Raw genomic sequence first — 24,623 nt, forward strand, 5'->3', positions numbered from 1 at the left:
GAGCCATATTGGCCTCTTGCTATTTTTCCTATCCTATCTTTCCTTCATATTGGGATAGTTTGCTGTTGTGCCTTAAATATTTTCTTTGAGAAACTGCCAGCACTCCTGAACTTCCTTTTCCATTAGAATTTATTCCCACTGGACCCTACTTCACTAATTATCTTGAGTTTAAAACCCTGTTCCTCTGTGTTCCGTTTCTGTTGTTTGTCTTAGAACCACATATGAATTCTGTGACTCATTTTCTAAAAACAAAGCAACACATTTTGAGAATTTATTGCTTTAATATTTATAAATTCAGTTGTAAATAGAAGTGAACACTAACTTTAATTTTTATTTCAATTTAGTTGCATTTTTAACTGCTCTTAATATAATGCACATACAATGTTATCTCTCTTTTATAATGTGACCACAATTTTAAAATTGTGTCTTTACTGCAAAACCTAAGTTTCTGTGTAATCTGGTGTAAATGAGGCACTAATTATTTCTGAACATTTATATCAATGAGGATATCGTGATTAAGAAAAACATACATAGAATGTAAAGGTTATATACTCGGCTCTTGATGGGAATTTGCTTATTTTTGACTTGCTAATGTGTGTTCTACATGAAACTTGGCTGCAAAAGTTTTGAATGCTCACAAAACAAAAAGATTTTCAAAATAATACCAGTGTGATTGGTAGCATACGTATTTTAAAGAGTGAGAACTGCTGTGACAGGATTCAAAGGTTCTCTTTCTAGTTGGGCTTCTAACATACTCATGCTTTGCTGAATTGTGGTTTTAACCTGTTTGACTTTGTTTACCCACTTGATATATATCATAAAATGGTAATGATTTTTTTTTAAAGTGCCCAACTAGATGGATTCCTTCTTGCTTCTCATGGGCATTGTGAAGATGAATGTTTGAAGTGCTTTGAGACGTTTGTCTGAAACGTGTTAGATAAACAAACATAATTATTTATATTTTTTTAATTTTGGGGGTCTGTTAAAGCTGCTCTTCCCTTTCATTTCTGCTTTTCTCCTACCTCCTCTATCTAGGAACTGTATAAGATGTTTAGAGAATATAATAAAACCCAGTCTTGTATAATTCAAAATGAATAAAACAAATTAAGGGGAGAGAGACCCAGATGAACTGTTAACCTGAGTTGTCAGTTTCAAGGGCTCCCATATTACTTGGCCTATTGGAAAATGCTTTTCAGGTTATCTGTATATGTATTATTATTTGCATTTGTAAATTTGTCATCAACTCTAGCATCTGGTTACGTTACAGTTAATTGAATTCCTTGAGAGGGCCAAAGCCCTTTCATTACCCTTTCCTCTGAAAGTTTTTAAAATGGATTTTCTACAAAATTCCAAAATCTTGTTATGCTTATAAGAAGCACACAGGATCTTTTTCAGGGAAAAAGGCAATATGCCGCATTTATTGAGAATACAGCAGTTAGCATATGCTTTTCAGTTTCACACTCACCCCCCTCTCTCTCTGCCAGTTGATGTTACCATCCAGAGACTGGATCAATCTAGTGGCCAGCCAGATTCGTCACAGAGGGGAGCCTGGCTCTGTCGGTCGCGAGCCGATGCTCCTGGAATTATGGCAAGTTGAACCCAAAGCCCCATGGCCAAGCACCCTGTTCTTATAGTCTTTTTTTCTCTGTTGAAGTATATGGGTTTTGCTGTGTCAGTTTGTGACCGGTTACTCCTTAATTGGTGTTATCTCACGAAAGCTTATGCTCTAATAAATTGGTTAGTCTCTAAGGTGCCACAAGTCCTCCTTTTCTTTTGATGTTAACATTCCAAAACACCTCTTAGAGGGTCATCCTGTCCTGGTTTCGATTTAATCAATTGTTTTGTCTTTAGGGGGGCAACCTCCACTTCAGGGTCCTCAACCTGCCCTTCCTTCATTATGGATGCTTGTTGATGGTTTTCTGGTGTCGTTAAGTCTCTTCACTCCTTCCTTGACCATCTAGCTATAACAGTGGCCTTCACACCTTATCTCTTCCTGATGCATACATTCCTCATTCACACAAATACAGAGACCTTTTACAGAGACCTTCAAAGGTATACAGCAGTTGAGCAAGAAAGGCATTGTAAATTAAACCTTACTAAATCTTGTAATCAAAACAGTTCACATTGTGGCCTGGGCCTTCAACATTCCTCTAATCTCATTAACATAGACACAATACAAGATCCTGTCTCTTACTTACTAAACCTTAAAACAAAGAAATGCATATTTAACTAGAGTGCCTAATTTATAATACATATAGGAAACCATAGTAGACATTATAACTTATCCTAAAACGAAAGGGTGACCATAATCAGTCATAAGGATTGTTCTGGTCTGTCCCTGCCTTAACATCAGTATAGACACTGGCAGTCTGTCAGATGCGTTTCTACCAATGTCCCAGAGGGTCATTCCTTTCTACTATTCAAAAAGGGTGGCTGGCAGGATGATCAAATCGTACATTAATTCTTATAGTACAAATATAAAATCCTGCTCTTACAATCTTACCCATGGCCCAGGCCATCTACTACCTTGGGATATTGCTTGCAATGAGAGAGCTGAGTCTGTGTGCAAAATCAGAACTAATGAAACGGGCAGTAACAAGTGACAGAAAAGCTGCTTACAAGCTCTTTGGGAAGAGCTCAGCTCTAAGGCTCAGGAGTTCTTCCACTCCACTCAAGAACTGACTGCAAAATAAAGGCCAGCACTGACTATAGGAATTTCATGACAATAACACTGTCTCAGTTCAAAGTCACTCTAAGACCTTAAACAATCATTGCCATCTCTCCTGGAGGAACTAACCGCTTTCTTGGTGGTATCAGTTTTCTAACCTCCAACAGATGATTGAAACAGATGAACCCATTTCCTTCCATATGGTCTGGTTTTAATGTGAAAAATACCATTGATCAGTTATGGTTCTACAACGTATTTTTAACTACACTCCTTGCTGTTTGCCTTAGATTAGTGCATACTGTTTTGTAACACCAGACTTTTAAAGGTTTCATAGTGGTAGCTGTGTTAGTCTGTATCAGCAAAAAGATTGAGGAGTGCTTGTGGCACCTTAGAGACTAACAAATTTATTTGGGCATAAGCTTTTGTGAGCTAAAACCCACTTCATCGGATGTGTCAATTCCAGGAGAGGCAAAGCTGCTTTTGTCCAGGAAGATTGAAGTGTCCTGTAGTAGGTGGCTTCTGGGTACCTGTCTCCCCAAGCCCTAAGATGCAACCAAATTTGCTCCAATCCCTCAGACAGAGACAAACACCTACAAGATCTTTATCAAGCATTCTTAAAACTACAATACTCACCTGGGGAAGTGAGGAAACAGATTGACAGAGCGAGATGGGTACCCAGAAGTCACCTACTACAGGACAGGCCCAACAAGGAAAATAACAGAACACCACTGGCCATCACATACAGCCCCCAGTTAAAACCTCTCCAGCACATCATCAACGATCTACAACCTATCCTGGAAAACGATCCCTCACTCTCACAGACCTTAGGAGGCAGGCCAGTCCTCGCTTACAGACAGCACCCCAACCTGAAGCAAATACTTACCAGGAACTACACGCCACACCATTGACACACTAACCCAGGAAGCAATCCCTGTTACAAAGCTCGTTGCCTACTCTGTCCCCATAGCTATTCTAGCGGCACCATCAGAGGACCCAACCACATCAGCCACACCATCAGAGACTCATTCACCTGCACATCTACTAATGTTATATATGCCATCATGTGCTGGCAGTGCCCCTCTGCCATGTACATTGGCCAAACCAGACAGTCTCTATGTAAAAGAATAAATGGACACAAATTGGACATCAGGAATGGTAACATACAAAAGCCAGTAGGAGACCACTTCAGTCTTCCTGGACATTCTATAACAGATTTAAAAGTAACCATCCTTCAACAAAAAAACTTCAGAAACAGATTTCAAAGAGAAACTGCAGAACTAAAATTCATTTGCAAATTTAACACCATGAATTTGGGCTTGAATGGGGACTGGGAGTGGCTGGCTCACTACAAAAGCAGCTTTGTCTCTCCTAGAATTGACACTTCCTCATCAATTTTTGGACTACATCCACCCTAATCAAATTGGCCCTGTCAACACTGGTTCTCCACTTGTGAGGTAACTCCCTTCTCTTCATGTGTCAGTGTAATAATGCCTGCTTCTGTAATTTTCACTCCATGCATCTGAAGAATTGGGTTTTTTTCCCACGAAAGCTTATGCCCAAATAAATCTGTTAGTCTTTAAGGTGCCACCGGACTCCCAGTTGTTTTTGTGGATACAGACTAACATGGCTACCCCCTAATAATTTGGGTAATCTGTCTGTACAACCTATGAATTCTAGCTGATATTAAGAGACTGTTACTATGATGATTGCTGTATCATGGAATGCCTCTAGGTCTGTGTATCCACCATTGCTGGCCAGTCTTTAAGCAAGTCCTTCCTAGAGAAAGAAAAGTAGCCTATTGTTAAGGCTATCAGCATGTGAGCGGCTCTTACCTGCGGAGAACAAAGAGTAACTGCATCCTAGAGGAAGCCAGTTTTCTCCAACATTCTTCATTTGGAGAATGTAAAAATCCCAAAATGTAGGACAAAAAAGCCAAGTTATTGAGGCTAGCCTTTAAAAGCCGCAGAGTGGGAAGACTGAGGGCTTGTCTACACTGGCAAGTTTCTGCGCAGTAAGGCAACTTTTTGCGCTCAAACGGCAGACCTGAACATGCTGCCAAGCCACTTTGTGCACAGAAACTCCTCAGTTGCAGCACTGCAAAAAACCACTTCGACGAGAGTCGTAAGGGTATTTGCACAGAGGCTCCAGAGCTCTATTGCCAGTGTAGACACTTGATTGCTTTCTGCCCTGTAGTTTCTGACAGCGTTTGCGTGCTGTGCAGATCTGCTCTGGGACACAAAGCAAACCATTAATGTGGAATGCTCATGCTGTTGAACACAGGGGTGTGTGGGGGTGGGAGAGTGAGGGAGAGTGCTGTGCAGAGAGCCCAGGGAGGGAGGCGGGGCTGATGTCAGGGTTTCCCTCTGCCTCAGGACTAGTTGCTTCCTGCCGCTGTATGAACTTACAAGACAGCATGGTGACACACACTCTGGCCCCCAAAATACTGTCTCTCTCCCCCATTCCACCCACCCACCCACCCACACACCCTGTCACACATTCGCCCCACTTCAGTTGAAAAGCAGCTGGCAATGGAGTAGGATGCCCATGGAACAATGGGATTGGGAAACCTGCATCGTGTGCCTGCCCCATGAGGTATTGCAAACCCTTCCCAAAGCACCCAGTGGCCAGTTGCACAGTGGGATAGTTACCACAATGCACTGCTGTCTTTTTGTCATTGCAAGAGCCGCTAATGTGGATGCACTCCAGCATCACAAGGAGCACAGTGTGGACACACAACAGCGGTTTAATTCCAGCTTTTTAATAAAAGTGGTATAACTTGTGGCACAGAAACTTGCCTGTGTGGACATACCCTGAGGGTATGTCTGCACTACAAACCTAGGTCAACCTAATATAGGTCGACTTACAGCTGCTGCAGTAATTACTGTGGTGGTGCATGTCCACACTACCCTCCTTGGGTCAGTGGTGTGTGCCCTCACCAGTGTGGGGAGCTGAGAGCCCAGTCTCTCAAATCTGCTGGCAGGAGCCTGGCTAGATTAGGTCTATGCATCTGTAATTAAAAAGTGATCATTTTGGGAATTGTTCTCAATTGTCTGCCGCTCAATTGTTAGTCCTTCATACTTAATCCCTGTTAGACCACTGTAGTGTATTGGGTAGAAAACGAACACACTAACTTTTAAAAAATAAAATGAATCCATTTTTACATAGCTTGATGGCAAAAGTTAGGATATGTATAGTGAACCATTAAGATGGAAGTTGTCCAAAATCTTGCCTTTTGGAAACAGAGTTTGCATAGGTGTAAGAAGAGAAAATAATACTGTAGACTCTGATGAAATGTGTTTAACTGTCATGTGAATCATTCTTGTCAAAAGTTCCTTATCCATATTTCTGTGCAAAAGACTTGAAGGTACTTAATGTACAAAAGAAAATGTTCTCTTGTTTCACTGCCTGTTAAATCTATAATCTGAGACAAAGGACAGATGATCCTAGAGCTTCAGGGTGATGTTTGCAAAACTCCTGGATGATTTTCTTGTAATACATTCTAATAATTTACAAGCTTGCACTAAAAATTTTAGATGTTTCAAAAATCACTAATCAACTTCCCTTAATGTGTGTTGGAACCATAAGCTTTGAGATACTCAAGCTATGTACACACTACCATTTATGTTGGGTTGTGAATAAGCCACTCTCCCAGAGTGATGTAAGTTACACTGATCTAAGCGCCGGTGTGGACAGCGCTATGTTGGTGGGAGAGCTTCTCCCGCTGACATAGTTACTACTGCTTGCCGGAGGTGGAGTAATTAAGTTGACCAGAGAGCTCTCCCCTGTTGTCTTAGAGCATCTGCACTAACAGTGCTACCAGGGCACAGTGGCAAGCTCTGTAGTGTAGCCATAGCCTCAGTTGTGGTTCTGTAGCCTCAGATCTGCCCACATGTGTTTGATTTCAGTTATATTTTTACATATTGCTGCTAATTTATAATTTTGCAGGAGAAAGTTTGTCTAATTCTAAAATACTTGTGGTATGTAGAAATCAAAATAAGAATTAAAAAGTCATACTACTATATACAAGCAGAAGATTAATAACTTTTATTTCTGTATCATGGTTTTCATTTTGAAGGACCTCAAAATGCTTTACAGGTTAAATATGTTCATATCAGTCACACCAATAAAAGACTTAGTGCGCTATCTTATTACTACATTATAGCTATACCAAGCAAAACTGATGATACTCAGAATTTCTGAAAATGACATCAATTTCATACTACAATTTGACATGCCTGTAAATGAGGAAAGGGTACTCCAGTATTTTTTTTTCCAAATACAGTTTAGGTTGATATCTCCTGATTGCAATGAATAAAATCTAGTGATGATGCCGTGCTGCAGAATGATTGGTGGTGATTTGTTTTTCTTTATTGTGGTACCCAATAGGTCCCAAATCAGGATTAGGTCCCATTGTGCGAGACCCCATACTAACGCATAGGAAGGTCTCTGGTAACTGGCCTGAAGAGCTTGCAGTTGGATTTGGTTGGAAAATTTTGACAGGATGAACCGTTTTCCATTGGAAAGTGCAGTTCTGTTGAAATTGAAACACTTTATGAAATGGTTTGGATTTCACAGCAACTTAATTTTGGAAAAAAACTGGAAATAATATCGGCGGAAAAAATTCCAGCAACATCAAGACATCCTATGTAGACGTTTTTATAATGAAACGGTTAGGGTTTTTTTGTTTTGAAATTACTTCATTTTGAATTTTAAATGTATTATAAGATAAAATGAAAAAAGTCAAAATCATAACATTTTGATTGAGTTGAAACAAATTTTTTAAAATTTTCTGTTGCAGAGAATTTTGAAATTTGTTGGTTTCGTTCTTATTTTGAAATCTCAAAATGCTTTGCCAAAAGGAATTTCTGTCTTCTGTCCAGCTTTATTTGCAGTCTAAGTTAATTCAAGATACAAGAAGTGAATCTAATGATACAAGTTGAGGAGGGGGGAGGATACATAGATTATATGTAAAGGAATTTGAATTTGAAGTTGGTTGAAATAGCCCATAACATGCAAACACCATTTGCGTTTGAAAATGTATTGTTGCTCACTCTTGCTTTTTACCGGGGGGTGTGTGTGTGTGGTGAAAATCAAAGTTTTGTTTTATGTTGGCTTTGTCAAATTCATTATTAGGGATTCAGAACACCGGAGCACCAAGCCGGCGAGTACATAAACCGCCAAAGGTACTTTTCAATAGTGCTGCAAGCTCTGGTGGATCACAAGGGATGTTTCACCAACATCAATGTGGGATGGCCGGGAAAGGTACATGACACTCGCATCTTCAGGAACTCTGGTCTGTTTCAAAAGCTGCAGGAAGGGATTTTATTCCCAGACCAGAAAATAACTGTTGGGGACGTTGAAATGCCTATATGTATCCTTGGGGACCCAGCCTACCCCTTAATGCCATGGCTCATGAAGCCGTACACAGGCAGCCTGGACAGTAGTCAGGAGCTGTTCAACTACAGGCTGAGCAAGTGCAGAATGGTGGTAGAATGTGCATTTGGACGTTTAAAGGCGCGCTAGCGCAGTTTACTGACTCGCTTAGACCTCAGCGAAACCAATATTCCCACTGTTATTACTGCTTGCTGTGTGCTCCACAATATCTGTGAGAGTAAGGGGGAGACGTTTATGGCGGGGTGGGAGGTTGAGGCAAATCGCCTGGCCGCTGGTTACGCGCAGCCAGACACCAGGGCGGTTAGAAGAGCACAGGAGGGCGCGGTATGCATCAGAGAAGCTTTGAAAACCAGTTTCATGACTGGCCAGGCTACGGTGTGAAAGTTCTTTGTTTCTCCTTGATGAAACCCCCCGCCCCTTGGTTCACTCTACTTCCCTGTAAGCTAACCATCCTCCCTTCGATCATTGCTTGCAGAGGCAATAAAGTCATTGTTGCTTCACATTCATGCATTCTTTATTCATTCATCACACAAATAGGGGAATGACTACCAAGGTAGCCCAGGAGGGGTGGTGGAGGAGGGAAGGAAAATGCCACACAGCACTTTAAAAGTTTACAACTTTTTAAAATTTATTGAATGCCAGCCTTCTTTTTTTTGGGCAGTCCTCTGTGGCGGAGTGGCTGGTTGGCCGGTGGCCGCCCCACCGCGTTCTTGGGCGTCTGGGTGTGGAGGCTATGGAACTTGGGGAGGAGGGCAGTTGGTTACACAGGGGCTGTAGTGGCAGTCTGTGCTCCAGCTGCCTTTGCTGCAGCTCAACCATACACTGGAGCATACTGGTTTGGTCCTCCAGCAGCCTCAGCATTGAATCCTGCCTCCTCTCATCACGCTGCTGCTACATTTGAGCTTCAGCCCTCTCTTCAGCCCGCCACTTACTCTCTTCAGCCCGCCACCTCTCCTCCCGGTCATTTTGTGCTTTCCTGCACTCTGACATCATTTGCCTCCACGCATTCGTCTGTGCTCTGTCAGTGTGGGAGGACAGCATGAGCTCAGAGAACATTTTATCATGAGTGCGTTTTTTTTCTTTCTAATCTTCACTAGTCTCTGGGAAGGAGAAGATCCTGTGATCATTGAAACACATGCAGCTGGTGGAGAAAAAAAAAGGGACAGCGGTATTTAAAAAGACACATTTTATAAAACAGTGGCTACACTCTTTCAGGGTAAACCTTGCTGTTAACATTACATACATAGCACAAGCACATGTGCTTTCGTTACAAGGTCGCATTTTGCCTCCCCCCACCGCATGGCTACCCCCTCACCCCGCCCCGTGGCTAACAGCGGGGAACACTTTCTGTTCAGCCACAGGCAAACAGCCCAGCAGGAACGGGCTCCTCTGAGTGTACCCTGAAGAAAAGCACTCTATTTCAACCAGGTGACGATGAATGATATCTCACTCTCCTGAGGATAACACAGAGAGATAAAGAATGGATGTTGTTTGAACGCCAGCAAACATACACTGCAATGCTTTGTTGTACAATGATTCCCGAGTACGTGTTACTGGCCTGGAGTGGTAAAGTGTACTACCATGAAGGACGCAATAAGGATGCCCTCCACAGAAACCTTTTGCAAAGGCTTTGGGAGTACATCCAGGAGAGCCGCGAATGCCAGGGCAAAGTAATCCTTTCACATGCTTGCTTTTAAACCATGTATAGTATTTTAAAAGGTACACTCACCGGAGGTCCCTTCTCTGCCTGCCGGGTCCAGGAGGCAGCCTTGGGTGGGTTCAGGGGGTACTGGCTCCAGGTCCAGGGTGAGAAACAGTTCCTGGCTGTCGGGAAAAGCGGTTTCTCTGCTTGCTTGCTGTGAGCTATCTACAACCTCCTCCTCCTCATCATCTTCTTCTTCGTCCCCAAAACCTGCTTCCGTGTTGCCTCCATCTCCATTGAAGGAGTCAAACAACATGGCCGTGGTAGTGGTGGCTGAACCCCCTAAAATGGCATGCAGCTCATCATAGAAGCGGCACGTTTGGGGCTCTGACCCGGAGCGGCCGTTCGCCTCTCTGGTTTTCTGGTAGGCTTGCCTCAGCTCCTTCAGTTTCACGCGGCACTGCTTCGGGTCCCTGTTATGGTCTCTGTCCTTCATGCCCTGGGAGATTTTGACAAAGGTTTTGGCATTTTGAAAACTGGAACGGAGTTCTGATAGCACGGATTCCTCTCCCCATACAGTGATCAGATCCCGTACCTCCCGTTTACTCCATGCTGGAGCTCTTTTGCGATTCTGGGACTCCATCATGGTCACCTCTGCTGATGAGCTCTGCATGGTCACCTGGAGCTTGCCATGCTGGCTAAACAGGAAATGAGATTCAAAAGTTCGCGGTTCTTTTCCTGTCTACCTGGCCAGTGCATCTGAGTTGAGAGTGCTGTCCAGAGCGGTCACAATGGAGCACTCTGGGATAGCTCCCGGAGGCCAATACCGTCAAATTTGTGTCCACAGTACCCCAAATTCAACCCAGCAAGGCTGATTTAAGCGCTAATCCACTTGTCAGGGGTGGAGTAAGGAAATCGATTTTAAGAGCCCTTTAAGTCGAAATAAAGGGCTTTATCGTGTGGACGGGTGCAGGTTTACATCGATTTAACGCTGCTAAATTCAACCTAAAGTCCTAGTGTAGACCAGGGCTTAGGATAGTACAGAAGGGTGATAACTAGGAACAGTGGGTAAAATTAAGGAAAATTCCCTCCCCCAAAGGAATGGGTTACTTAAACAATTTCTGTTAGTGTTGTATATGGTTAACTATATATTGCATATGATAAATATACAGCTTGTGGTTAAATTTAATTGGATTAATTTGGGGAGTAATTCAGGAATCACTTATTGATTTTATATTATGGCCAGTCCTTCTCTGAATCCATTAAGCAAATGTTTGAGTGCCTAGAAGTTCCTGTAACAGTTGAATTGTTACACTTTTTTTGTTGGGCTCCTCTGAGACCCTCTTCCACTCAGTTACAAAAAACGCAGTTTGACTCTGGAATTTGTCACTCAGTTACCTTTTATTTGGCATACAGAAACACTGTGCCCAAGCTGGCCAGGATCAAACAGGGAGTGGATGCAGGGTACATCACAAATCCAAAATTACACAGCAAATCTTTTTCCTTATATACATCTTTTCTAAGACCTGCATTTCTGGCTATACATTGCATCACTTGCATCTAAGTTAGGCTTGCACAACATAATCTGGATGTGCTGAAAGTCTCCATTCATAGGGGAAAAGTTCCCCGTAGTGTGTAGTAAGTATCAAATTTGCCCAGAACACATGATTTCTTAAGAATGGTGCACTTGATTAAAGCAGAAGAGTATTTAATAGCTTGATGTAATCTTCATGTTATGTAGACATAGGATTAGGTTCAAATCCATATGATGTTTTTTGTTTTCCCATTTTTGCTTCTCTTTAAGCGTAACTACTTAAAACACTAATTTTTATTTTAGACTTTACAGAAACATTTCTATGTGTACTGACACTAACCATGAGAAATTTTACAGCTAAAATGAACCTTCAAATTGAGTTTGGATATGAGAGCAAAATCTGAGGGGATGCTAGCATGCCTCCATAATGACCACAAAGCCATGTGTTACACCAGTATTCTGTGCTGGTGCTCTCTTGCTCTCCTGTCCTCTGCTTTCTGTTTGGAGTCACATTGTGCAGCCTTAGGGTTTGTCTACATGGTGGGGTAATGCGCTCGATAGGGATGTAATTTCTAAAAGCGCTCTCCCCCCACATGGGATCTTAGAGCCTTGGTTCCAGCCCAAGCCCAAACCTTTACACTGCAATTGTATAGACCCACAGCTTGAGCCCAAATCGGCTGACCTGGGCCAGCCACAACGGTTTTATTTCAGTGTAGACATATCCGAACAAAAAAAAAAACACCATCTATTTATTCAGATCTGTAATTGGCTATCAGGAGATGCTATGAGGCAAAGCTCAAGTTGACTTGTTCTCATTTCCTAATGAAGAGTGTCACTTTGTATAACATGTTTACACTAGCCTATTCTGAGGTCTTTTCTTCCCTGCTAAATGGCTATTTTTACCTCAGGATAACAAACACATGAGCTATCCCAAGATTAAAACACACAGTGAAAGACAAGGTATTTAGTTTTTCCAGAAGGTAAAAGTAAAGTGAAGTCTTGAAAGGGGTTGAGGTAAAACTAAGTGAGGTCAACTGTAGGTAGAGTTATAGGGCTGACTGTGCCTAGTTTTATTGCTGTTTTATTTTATTTTATTTTTTTTAACCTTGGGTTAGGTCATATGTTAATTACCCTGCAGTAAAAACAAACAAGCAAAAAAATACCCAACACCTTTTTATAGCAATGAAGACAAGGCATAAATTCTTCTCTCCCAGTATATGGCAGTGTTCATACAGTTTGATGTATGTGATTTTCTAGGAATAACAAAGCTTATATTTTGCATGTTACACATTTGTTACTGTTAAACTTGTAAGAATGGGAGGAATAGGATAGAATCGCTATAAAGACAATACATTGTTTACAGGAGAAGAAACATTCATAGGGACAAGTTTTGTGTTACTGCTGCTCCCCTGCTGTGGACTTCAGGCTCACAGAAGTGGAACTGTTCTCTTCCTACGCATTTTAGGAACCTGGCATAGAAGAATACTTTAGGCATGCAAAAACTTTCATTACTCCATTTTTATCTTTTTTTAAAAGACTGATTTCTCTTTCCATTAAATAAATTCCTACACACAAGATACTAAACCTCTGACTGTTAGAACCTGGGACTAGATGACAGGAGATGAATCACTCAATAAATTGCTCTCTTCCATTCACCTCCTCTGAAGCATCTGGCTCTGGCCAATGTCAGAAGACCGGATACTGAGTAGATGGACCATTGGTCTGACCCAGTATGGCCATTCTTATGTTCTTATGACACAAATAAAACTGGAAGCTGCTGCATGAATAACTTGCTAGTTGCAAAAAGAATATTTCCTCTTGGAAATGGACTGATTATTATATTTATCATTTATATTTTCATAGTACCTTGGAGCCTGTCATGGGCCAGGATCCCACTGTGCTCGGTGCTGTACCAAACAGAGAACAAAAAGATAGTCCCTGCCTCCAAAGAGCTTAGCATCTAAATATAAGACAAGAGACAACAAATGGATACAGACAGACCAACAAGGAAGTACATGGAAACAGAGACACTACTGGTCAGCATGACAGGCAGTGGTCTCAGCACACCAGCCACCTAAGATTTTTTTAACTTTATTTTCCTGTTTTGTTTCAGTTCCACAGGAAAAGACTTTTGTACATGGCTAAAATTTTTTAAACAGCTAAGATATGACATGACACTTACAGTTAACAGTACTAATTTGGACCTTCTAAATTAAATGTTTTAGTATTCTGTGTTTACTGCTGCTTGGCACTTCTACAGTGACATCCACCAGAGCAAATCCTACTTTAATTATCTGTGCACCCCTATGAGCACCATAGGTAGAGAGAGGGAGTGTTTTATAAATGACAGCTTTTTGGTTTAGTGTGGATTGTGGTGGTTTTTTTCCTGTTGGGTTTTTTTTTGTGGGGGAGGAGTGGGAGGTTGGTAGGGGTGAAGAGAAGTTGGGGATGGTAAATAAATATTGGTACTTTTGGTGGGGATAAGGATATGTCAATATATATGGAATATGTATAAATGTAAACTAAAATTTTGATCCTAAACCTCCTTCAAGATGTTATGGGGGTGAGGAGGTGTCCTCAAATTATCTCAACATCTGTTTCAAAAGTTAGAGAAAAATGAGATTTGATTTATTTTTATATTTCTGCCTTAAATGTAGAGTAAAGATTCAGGAAAGGGAATTTGATGGAAGAAAATTAAAGTAGTAATATAGGTGGAATTCTGTATGACTGTAACGATAATGTGTCTTCAAATATGTTAAGGGCTATTAAAGTAATTGGCTTACTCTGCACCAAGGGGGATTTAGGTTAGCTATGAGGAAGAACTTTCTAACTTTCATTTTCTAGTTAAAAATGGATTAATAACTCCCCTTCTTTATGCAAAATACAGTTTATTTGCTCCAAATTTTGGCACATAATGTAAGTAAAACTGTAATTTTCAGTATTTTCAAATCCTATTAATTGGCTTCCGAGTTCTAAGCAGTTAAAAACTACCTTTAAATAGTTAATTTGGAGTTTTACAAATTTTTTGCCTTAAAAAGACTGTAAAGGGCCAAAAATGTGTACCTAGTGAGATTTTTTTTTGTGAGCTATCTTGGTTGGTCTCGTGTGCTGGTGGTAAGTTTGTGGAAGAGTTGTCTGAAGGCTGACATCCCTAGAGGTGGTAGAATTCAGGTTTTGGTGTGATTAATGGTGGTTCCAGTGGTGAGGTGTCCCTCTCTGGTGGAGCAGAGGGGAGGTTCTGTCAGTTAACTTTAAACTCAATCTAACTTTTCATTTCTATGCTTTTGTGGTTGTGCTTGATATGTACAGACCAACCTTAACTCTCTCACCAGAAAATGTTTGTGTATTACTAAATTATAACTTAGGTTAATTTGTAAAAAACCAAGTTGAACTACAGTTAGGTAAAGGCTAATGGGTGAGCACTGTCTACATACTTTGGGGATGTGTATTCTATTTAAGTTAAAACTCATATTGTTCAGTATTTATTTCCTTTAACTTACAAGAGGAACAATCACAATAAATGAATTGTAAGATTCATGTTGCTTTATGTATAGCTGTGATTACCTGAACATGTAAAATGACTTCTGTATCCTCTTTTTGAAATGCTCACTTCATAAAAGTCGTCCTACATGAGTCAGAGTAGAAGTGTTTCCTACAGAATAGCACATTAGGGGAACTGATTTTCTTCTGCCTGTAGCACTGAAAGAAGATCTGCTAAAAATCAGAGTATGGGCTCTCACTTTAGTTCTACCAATAGGTCCTGCATGCTGCAGACAGTGGTTCATCTGGCTGCTTGCTGAGATATAATGCTTTGGCTGTAGAATTAGGTAATTGCTGTTTGCCTTTTGCAGAGAGCTATACATCGCGGATCCTGATTTGTGGGATATATCACAGATCCTGATTTTGTGGGGGTGGCTTTGTTTTTTGGATGCATTTTAAAGTTTTTGCTGGAAGCAGATTTTGGCATTGACATTGTCAAGTTCAAATGCACATTGTATTAAGATTTGTGTGATATGTCATTTGTGTTGCTCGGCCCACGCCCTTCTTTCCTCCCACCCAACCATTTCTCTTACTGGTTATGAATCATGAAGTTCTGCTGATATTTTCCAGTGTGAATGCTGAATATTTAAATAGCTTCTTTCTGCCCATAGGCTCGGGTGATGTATGACTTCGCTGCTGAACCTGGAAATAATGAGCTGACAGTTAATGAAGGGGAGATCATCATAATTACCAATCCGGTAAGAGAAATCAAATGGAAACCAGGCTACAATGCACTGACCTACTTCTAGGGGTTTGTGCTGAAAAGAGAGGCTGAATGGCATCTAATGGGAAAGCTCTTGCACAGTCTCCCTTCCTCCTTCTAGGGTAAAGGCAAATAAATTAAATGCAAAAGATTATTCCAGTAATGGTAAATTTAAATTAATAAAAGCAAGCTCAGAGCGCAATTAGGCATGACTTTACTTCTCTGTACCTAGGCATGTTAGTGGTCTCTGATCATCAGTATTGTCCTCTCGTACCATCTGTACTTTAGTGCCATGTCACAAGAACATGCTAATGATAGTGACACCATTAAATCTGAATTTATTGTCTTTTTGGGGTTGAGGTAGTTACTCAGCATTTTTATGTAGTCTCTTTTTGCATTGATTATTGTTTGTATCTAAATGGTCATTCTAAAATACTGATGAATTTCAACTTAAAAAACATTTTTCACATTCAAATCTAAATGTTGTCCAAATGCAAGGACACCAATTTATACAGGCTTTAACACAGCAAAACTTCTGTTTCTAATTGATCCTTTTATTGTTAGGGCAGTGTTCATGGAGTGGGAGAGAATATTAAGGCTCTGATCTTGTAAAAGCTTAAGCTTTATGCAAAACTTTGTGCCCTCTGAGTAGGTCCATTAACTTTAATGGGACTATTCAAGTGGTATGAGGCTCTCTACAAGCAAAAGTCTTTGCAGAATCAACAATTTTACTCCTAACTAAATATCAGTCAGATTTTAGGAAAATTTTTAAATCTTCTCTACCAGAATTACTGGTAACACTTGCAAAAAAATTTTTTTTTTTAATTCACACTTTACTATTTATGCTGTATGTATTTTTATGTTTCAGTCATCTTGGCTAGTGAAAGACTATTCTTTTGCTGTTAGGCCATTGTTGTTAGTCCATAGTCTCATAGTAAATCTCTATAATGGGTTGTTGAAACTCTGTAGGAATAGATTTTGCTTCTGTACAAACACTTTGATTGAAATTTGGCATCCATAAAAAGTAATGAGAACATCTCTATCAGGTTTTATAGAAAACCTTTTTTTTTTGGGATACTGAAGTGTTCAGGTTATAGGCTAAAAGTAAAAAGTTAGAGTATATCTACACTGCAGTGTAAGCCTGTGCTTGGGTCTGGGCTCAAGTCTAACCCCCCTTATGTCTACACTTTAATTGCGCTAACCCAGGGCTTGAACTTGGGGTCCAGGCCCCTAGAGGGTGTGAGCTCGAGTTAAGCTGGGACCCCAGGGTACGAGCCCTATTGCTTTGTGTGTAGATGCAGCCTTGCTTGACTTAAGTTCTGGGAGTCAGCCAGCAGTATCCCACAGTTCCATGAGCCAACTTCCTTAGTCCTCTCTCTCTCTCCCAGCAATCTGCAATTTACTCCATTAAAAATGGAAGCCACCCTCTCTTTGCAAAAGGCAGCAGCTCAGGTCAGTGTTAACCCATTCTCTTCTGATCACCGAGCTGCAAGCGCGCTATCAGAGAGCCCTCTGGGTTTGCAATGGAGAGCAAACCGATCATAACTTTTATAAAGCAAGCTTCTTCCTGATGATAACGTGCAGAATAGGCAGTACAGTTTTCCCACAGTGCACCATGGTCCTAGGGCTAGAGTAGCCAGGTGTGGGGGTGGGCATTAGGGACTCTGGGATATGGTTACTTTGGTCTACTCAGGTCTACAGTGCAGTGTGGACACCAGAGCCCTAGGTTCGAGCATAGGTTAGAAAAGCCTTTACCTAGGTTTAAAATACCATGTAGACGGGGTGGTCAACCTGTGGTTCCAGAGCCACATGTGGCTTTTCAGCAGTTAATATGCGGCTCCTTGTATAGGTACGAACTCTGGAAAGTTGGCGCCTGTAGCTCCAGCCCCGATGTGCTGGGGGGTGCTCACTGCTCAATGCCTGGCTCTGCCGCAGGCCCTGCCCCAACTCCACCCCTCTCCACTCCCTCCCCTGAGCCTGCCATGCACCCGCTCCTTCCTCTCCCCCCCCAGAGCCTCCTGCATGCCACAAAACAGCTGATGGGGAGGGCAGGGGAGGCGCTGATTGGCAGGGCTGCTGGTGGGTGGGAGGTGCTGGGAGCAGGGGGGGAGATGATGAGGGGCTGCTGATGTATTACTGTGGCTCTTTGGCAATGTATATTGGTAAATTCTGTCTCCTTCTCAGGCTCAGGTTGGCCACCCCGATGTAGACATCCAGGCCAGGGTTCCCTAACACCGGTCAGCTGACTCGAGTCCCACTAACTCAGGGCTTACATTGCAATGTAAACATACCCTTAATGTCCAAGCACCTGTCTTGTGCACCAATCAAAGGTGGCCTTAAGTTTTGGGTTCTGGTTCATCAAAGCACTTCAGCAAAGTATAATTCCTACTGAAGTCATTGGAACTACTATGTACTTAATTTCAAGCACTTGCTTAAATGCTTTGCAGAGTTAGGGCCCTGGTGAAGAATAGGGTGCTGGAGAGCAGCAACAGTAAGTGTTTTCAAAAGATAGTGCAAGACTTTTTAGAACTTCAGGAAACTGCTTATTCAGTGGCTTAGCTTGGTTCACATTGACCAGGCAACCTGTCTGTAAATATTATCAGATCATTCAAACAAACAAAAACCTTCAAAAACTGTTTCAGGGAGTGTTAACTGGGCCTTTGTTTATATATAAATTTCCCTTCAGTCAGATGTAATTGAAGATTTGTCATCAATATAAATCACCATTTATCTGTATATAAACTTCATTTGGTTTTGTTTTTTTCACTTAATATGCTGAAAATGAATATATATTAAAACAGTTGAGATTCAGAAATTTGAAGGCCAACAGAGATCTTTAGCATACACAGGCCTAATTTACCATATATGAATCAGCTCATTGTACAACCGGTGGTTGAGAGACGCTTCGATTTCTAATAGGCCCAGTTTATTCCAGGTCATGTTGTCCTGCTATCAACCCTAGTCAATTTCTTTTATGAAGGCTGCAAAGCCTTAATTATCTTGTTGTTCTTTAGTATACATATTATGCTAGTGTGGAGTGGCTCCACTGAGATCTAGCGCACACACACCCCCACCCCTCCCCCGGTCTTAGGCACTGTACAAATACTTAGCGAGAAACAGTTTCTATCTCTAAGAGCTTACAAACTAGACAGACAAGAAAAAGGGTGGGAGGGACTATTCTCTGAGTTCTTTGGTATGGCATTCACCTGCCATAATGCATGAGACAATCCTTACTCTTCCTGCAGTTCCCTGCCTCCATTCAGTTCCAACATCTGCAGCAAATGAGGTGGAGATCCTACAAACAGTCTCATTGACTATGCAATTCTGATTCATTCCCTGAGCATTGTCTATCCTGTGTGTTGAATGAGGCAGGGGTACTGTACAAAGAGTATGTGATCATGTAATTTGTCTTTTATCACCATGCATGTGCACAAGGGGGATGAATTAAGGTTGTGTGTGCAACCTAAATTTTTCACGTTCTTTTGACTTTGCAAGCTAGCTAATGTTCTGTTAACTTAATTTTTTAATAATTTCTTACAATTTTGAAAACAGTTAAAATTCACAACATCTATGTGAGGGAGGCCTGGTTAATATTATCCTCCTCTTATAATGAGAAAATTGATGCTCTGGAAGGTTTAAATGAATTTGCCCAAGGTCTCAGTCATATCTTTCTCTCAAATCCTATTTTCAAGTATCAACTACAAAACTATAGTAGATGCTGAAGTATGCTTTAATCTAGAGAAAATATTTGTATAATGTTTATTTTTATTTCTTTAGGACATAGGTGGAGGTTGGTTGGAAGGAAAAAACAGCAAAGGAGAGAGGGGACTTGTTCCAACAGATTATGTTGAAGTAAGAGACCACAATATAACAATACAGAAATACTTGGTAAAGCAGAGCTAAGGCAGATTCCATGCTTTTATTTTATTTATTTATTTATTTATTTTAATATTGGAAACCTTCATTTAATTCTCTAGACTGAAGCCGTGATGAAAGATGGCAGTACTTAGTTCCACTAAAAATCATTTTGTATTAATAGTTTAGAAGGTCAGAGTAAACACGTATCTGAATACCATATACAATTACTATTTAAAAAAAAAAGTCAAGTGATCATATCATGTTTACTGCCTATTCTAAGTATAGAGAGGGGATATAGTAACTTCTGGTAAATGCTGACTTTTCAGTGTTGCCTAGTGTACTGTATCTCCTTTAGAGAAAGGAGAAGTTGTACGTAGTGGAGATTGTTTAATCTGTAAAATGTTAATGTCACTGGTAGTTCACAAGAGAACCAAAAATAATACGCACATCCTGTTCCAGAATAATTGAACAAGTACAAGAATGAGGATTTATTTTTTTTTAAAAAAAAAATCTGATTCTGGTGTAGGCTTTTTTTCCACAAATTATCTAGTGATGCAACTAACATGGCCATACAACAATAGACTTCTTCCTGTCCTCTTCCAGTTCCCATAAAACAATGGGCCATACTTGCTGTTAATACCCAAATTTGATAAATCGTTGAATGCAGGAAGTGTACACAATGCTCTGGATTGTTAGTTTGGAGCTGATTCTATTGTCTGCGGTTAAAGATGGAATTCTATCAATTCATTTTTAAAATCCTTTAATTTCAGTAGTTCTAGTGACCCTGAGAACAATTGAAGTAACAACAGCACATAAAACAATGTAACTTATTTCCTATAAGAATGACAGATGTCTTAAAACAGCTTTGTCTGTTTTCAGATTCTAACGGAAGGTGCAAAAGATGGATTTCCTTGTGGCAATTCAGTAGCTGACCAAGCCTTTTTTGATTCCCTTTCTTCAAGTACAGCTCAGATCAACTCAGCTGCTAAAAACAGTAACCAGGTACATCGTCAGTTTCTTTTTGGCACTGTAAGCATAATAGGCTCTATTGACAATGCTACTTATGCTCTTAAATTGCACTGTACTATATTCGTACAGTAAAACCTCAGTTACGAACACATTGGGAATGACGGTTGTTTGTAACTCTGAAATGTTCATAACTCTGAACAAATTGTTATGGTGGTTCTTTCAGAAGTTTACAACAGAACATTGACTTAATATAGCTTTGAAACTTTACTATGCAGAAGAAAAATGCTACTTTCCCTTTTATTTTTTTAGTAGTTTACATTTAACACAATAGTGTACTGTATTTTCTTTTTCTTTTTTTTTCTGTCTCTGCTGCTGCCTGATTGTGTACTTCCCATTCCAAATGAGGTGTGTGGTTGCCTGGTCAGTTCGTAACTCTGGTGTTCGTAACTGAGTTTCTACTGTAAGTCCTCACAAAAAGCATGGAAAAGGCAATTGTGATGGAAGTATCTAAAATTTTGCTGAAGATTAAAAAAAACAGCTCATTTGTTCATATTGTGTAATTTTAGAAAAGCTGCTCCTGGAAAAGCTAGCGTAATTCTAACATAAATAATTGCTTATTTTCTTATTTCTAATTTTTGTTCTTTTCCTGCATAAAGCAAAATCATAGAAATCTGTGAACTAAACTAAATCTCCTACCTATATTTTCTTCTTTTGTACCCTGATCTTGTCAGAATGTACACCTCCACTAATTTTGGTTATTAGCAGCATCTGCTTGTAGAATTGCAGCTTCTAAGATCTGATATTCTGACCTGTATAAAAGAACTCTACCTTCTGTTCTGCTTTTCTGTAGAGTACCATGCAAGTTTGACATTGTAGAAATAATATTATACATTTTTATCAAAATAACTTTTCAGCACTCAGCAATAAAGGTTTTCTTTTTACTTGGCACATCTGGATCTGGTATTTGCTGTTAGTTTACCATGACTTTATAGCAGGTCAGTTCAGGACTCAGCAGCGTGCCATTTTGTGAGTAGGAAACTATCTGGTAAGTGGGGAGTTTAAACCGTCTCTTATGGCTGCAAAATAACCCTCCATAAGTGAACCACTGCAGAGCTGTCTTCCTGAGTCTGTGGACAGATGACTGTGCTTCTGCTGTTAGTGGCAGAGTGAAACTCATAAGACCCTGCTCAGTTTCACTGCTGCTTTGGATAATCCTGTGGACCTCAGTGAAACTGACATTAGTCCTGTTGATTTCACTCATCTGCTGCATGGAAAAACTATGAACAGTGATTATGGAGTTATTTGTGGGAAGATTTCTCAGGATGTGGGGAGGGAGAGGTGGGAAGAGGGGGTCAGCTATTAGTTCCCTTCCTTTCCAAAGTCAGGAGGCTTTCAGGGTGTATGGAGAATGAAAAGAGTAAGATCCTTTCCACATCCCGAGTGGGTGGAGTTTCCAGTTTATTGGGCTACTGCTATCTGGAGGTCAACATTATTATTATTATTATTATTAATAATAATATGTATTACCACAGCACTTAGGAGCTCAAGTCATAGAGACAGAACTAAAGGACTGCATTCAGCAGCATCATTTGCAGCGGTTGAAGGGGGAGGGGCTGATCTTCTTACCTGGGCACTGTCCTCGACCTTACAAGTGGGGCATATCCCCCTCATCATTTGATTAGCCTTTGGCTAGTAAATTTTAGGTACCTGGCTAATATATATCTGGTAATCTCATATGGATCTACAAACTGTATCCTTTCACATGTCGAAATCTCGGTAATAATTCAATTTTTTGAAGTCCAGAGGTCAACAGCCAAATACATTATTCTTTCCAGCAGTGCAGTGCAGTGCAAAGGTCTCACATGTTGGAAAGAAAATAGCTTTCTTATCAAAACAGTTGTAGAGGCACATCCAATTCATGGAACTCTCCAAAAACAGCTGGTAGTTTTCTGAATGTACTTTATTTATTTGCACTGCAAGACTGCGTAAAATGGATGGAGATCTTTCACAACTCTGTGTACTAGGGTTTTGCCCATGAGAGTGAATGCAATTGTTCTTTTGCTTTGTAATATGTATTGGTCTCCCCAGCATTTTCAACTTCTATGTGAAGCCATCGGGTATGTCTACACTTCAGCATAAGCCCAGAATCTGTTGGACTCGAGGCTGCACTCTCAGTGTTTGTGAGTACGGGCTTGAGCATCTACACTGAATATTCATCCTTGGTTTAGAATTTCTGGACTTGTCCGAGCATGGGTGTGAGTCCTGTCTACGCTACACTACACAGACCTGAGTCAATCCAGCCTTTCTCTGGCATCATAGTGCCATCCCCAGCTGTAGCTGTTCTAGTCGTTGGTTCTGGGGGCACTGGGAAAACTTGACTGGTACTTTATAGGAAGTTTGTTGTAGCCTGCCAACGTGTCCTGCCAAGCCGTCTTTTGGGTCTGTGCACACCTAGCAACTGGAGCCAGCAATGTGGAGGAAAACATCCATGAGATGGTAGTGTACGTTTTGGTGGCATTTTCTGTCCTACCAAAGGCACCTGCCAGAGGAAGATGATACAGACGTGGCAGACTCAAACTAGCTGATGCTGCTCACAACTGTTGGTATAGCTACTGATGCTCCCTGTGTAGACTGCTTCTAGAGCATGACCATGAGCACAGACTGGTGGCATCACATCGTCATGCAGACATTGGATGACCAACAGTGGCTCCAGAACTCTCATATGAAGAAAGCTATGTTTCTGGAGTTTTGTGAGTAGCTTACCTTGATCCTCCAGCATCACAACACACACCCGAGGGCGACTATGAAGGTTCGGAAGTGAGTTGCTATAACTGTCTGGAAGCTGGCTACCCCAGATTATTACCGTTGCTAATCAGTTTGGTGTTGGAAAGTCAACAGTCAACAAAGTGGAGACTGAGGTTTTTGAGGCAATTGGATGTGTGATTTACCCAGAGGTGTTGGGTATAAACAATATCCCTGAAATAATTGCTGGTTTTGAGAGAATGGGGTTTCCAGACTGTGGTGGGGCCACTGAGGGGACTCATGTGCCCATAGTTTTCCTTCCTAAAGGAGCACATGAGTACATTAATCACAAAGGGTGTTACTCCATTGATATACAGGCCTTTGTGGACCACAGAAGCTGATTCATAGATGACAACGTGGGCTGCACTGGAAAAGGTTCTGATGCCAGGATTTTCTGCTAAGTGGGAGTCTACCTTCTTGGACGTGGCAGGGGCACTATTCCCATTAAAAGACATTGTCAGAAATGGAGTAACTGTCCCCACTGTTGTTCTAAAGGACCCTGCATACCACATTTTGCCTTGGCTTATGAAACTGCTGTGCTATGGACTTTATTTTATTACTAGTTTTGGTGTTGGTTTATTACTTGTGTTTTCATGTTATAATGGTAGTTTGCCTGTCTAGCAGTGCTTTAATGTGTAAGGCCCTACTTGAATTGCAGGATGATTGTCAAAAAATTGCAGCTAAGTTGCGGACAAGCCATGGAAAATTGCAGAAAAGTAATAATGGACCTTATTATTGTAAATAATAAAAGTCCACTATTACTTTTCCGTGTTTCTGCTGTCGACAGCTCAGGGCTGAGAGTGGGGACCTGAGCCTGAGAGCAGCCGCCCAGGGCTCCCATTGTCAGAATTGTAGTGGAAGCATAATATTGTGGAATCTGCAATATTGCAAGTTAAGCAGAGGCTTATTAATATCTCTTTTTTGGTAGTATAGCCATGTTCACAAATAAAGGCTTTTATTTTAAAAGTTTATTACTATCATTGCATCACATCGTATGATGTACATTTTGAAGCATAAAGATAAACATCGTAAGGTGCAATGAGGAAGTTGTATCCAAACAATTTCTCAGTACATCTGTTCAGATCAATCCATAATGAAAACCCAGAATTCATGTCATTAAAAACCACTCCCTCTCCCTTCCATGTTGTATAAGCGATCATCACATCCACAATTGACAGTTCATGACAATCACACAAACGCCCCATTCGTAGTGTACAGCGAGTACTTTAGTTACAGTAAAAAGTGATGTGCAAATACATAAACATACTATTCTTCCTCTTCCATTCAGCCATGCAAGTCCACAATGTGAGTGCACAAAGCTCCCTGATTCTGTTGCCTGGGTGCATCCTGCTCCAGCTGTGACAGGTGCACTTTCTGGCTGAGTGTGCCAGTTCAGCAGTCCATTACTGTCAGAGGTACATTTGGGAGAAAATGGCTCCCCTTTTGGATTCACAAAGATCGTGACGAGCACAGCAAGCCACAATAATGCAGACAGAACTGATGACACTGGCAT

At 40.9% G+C, this 24,623-nt stretch overlaps 1 protein-coding gene across 3 annotated transcripts in view; it reads left to right on the forward strand.

Moving 5' to 3' along the window:
• The window catches only part of SNX9 (sorting nexin 9), a 98,862-nt gene that overhangs the window by 19,089 nt on the left and 55,150 nt on the right, over window positions 1–24,623 (forward strand). For all 3 annotated transcript variants that reach the window (XM_084624694.1, XM_084624693.1, XM_084624695.1), the window contains exons 2-4: window positions 15,390–15,476; window positions 19,259–19,333; window positions 20,219–20,341. In XM_084624694.1, the coding sequence (XP_084480820.1) occupies window positions 15,390–15,476; window positions 19,259–19,333; window positions 20,219–20,341 (285 nt within the window). The remainder of the gene's footprint in view (window positions 1–15,389; window positions 15,477–19,258; window positions 19,334–20,218; window positions 20,342–24,623) is intronic.

The sequence above is a fragment of the Lepidochelys olivacea genome (genome assembly GCF_965140295.1).
Source record: "Lepidochelys olivacea isolate rLepOli2 genome assembly, chromosome: 3".
Taxonomy (NCBI): Eukaryota; Metazoa; Chordata; order Testudines; family Cheloniidae; genus Lepidochelys; species Lepidochelys olivacea.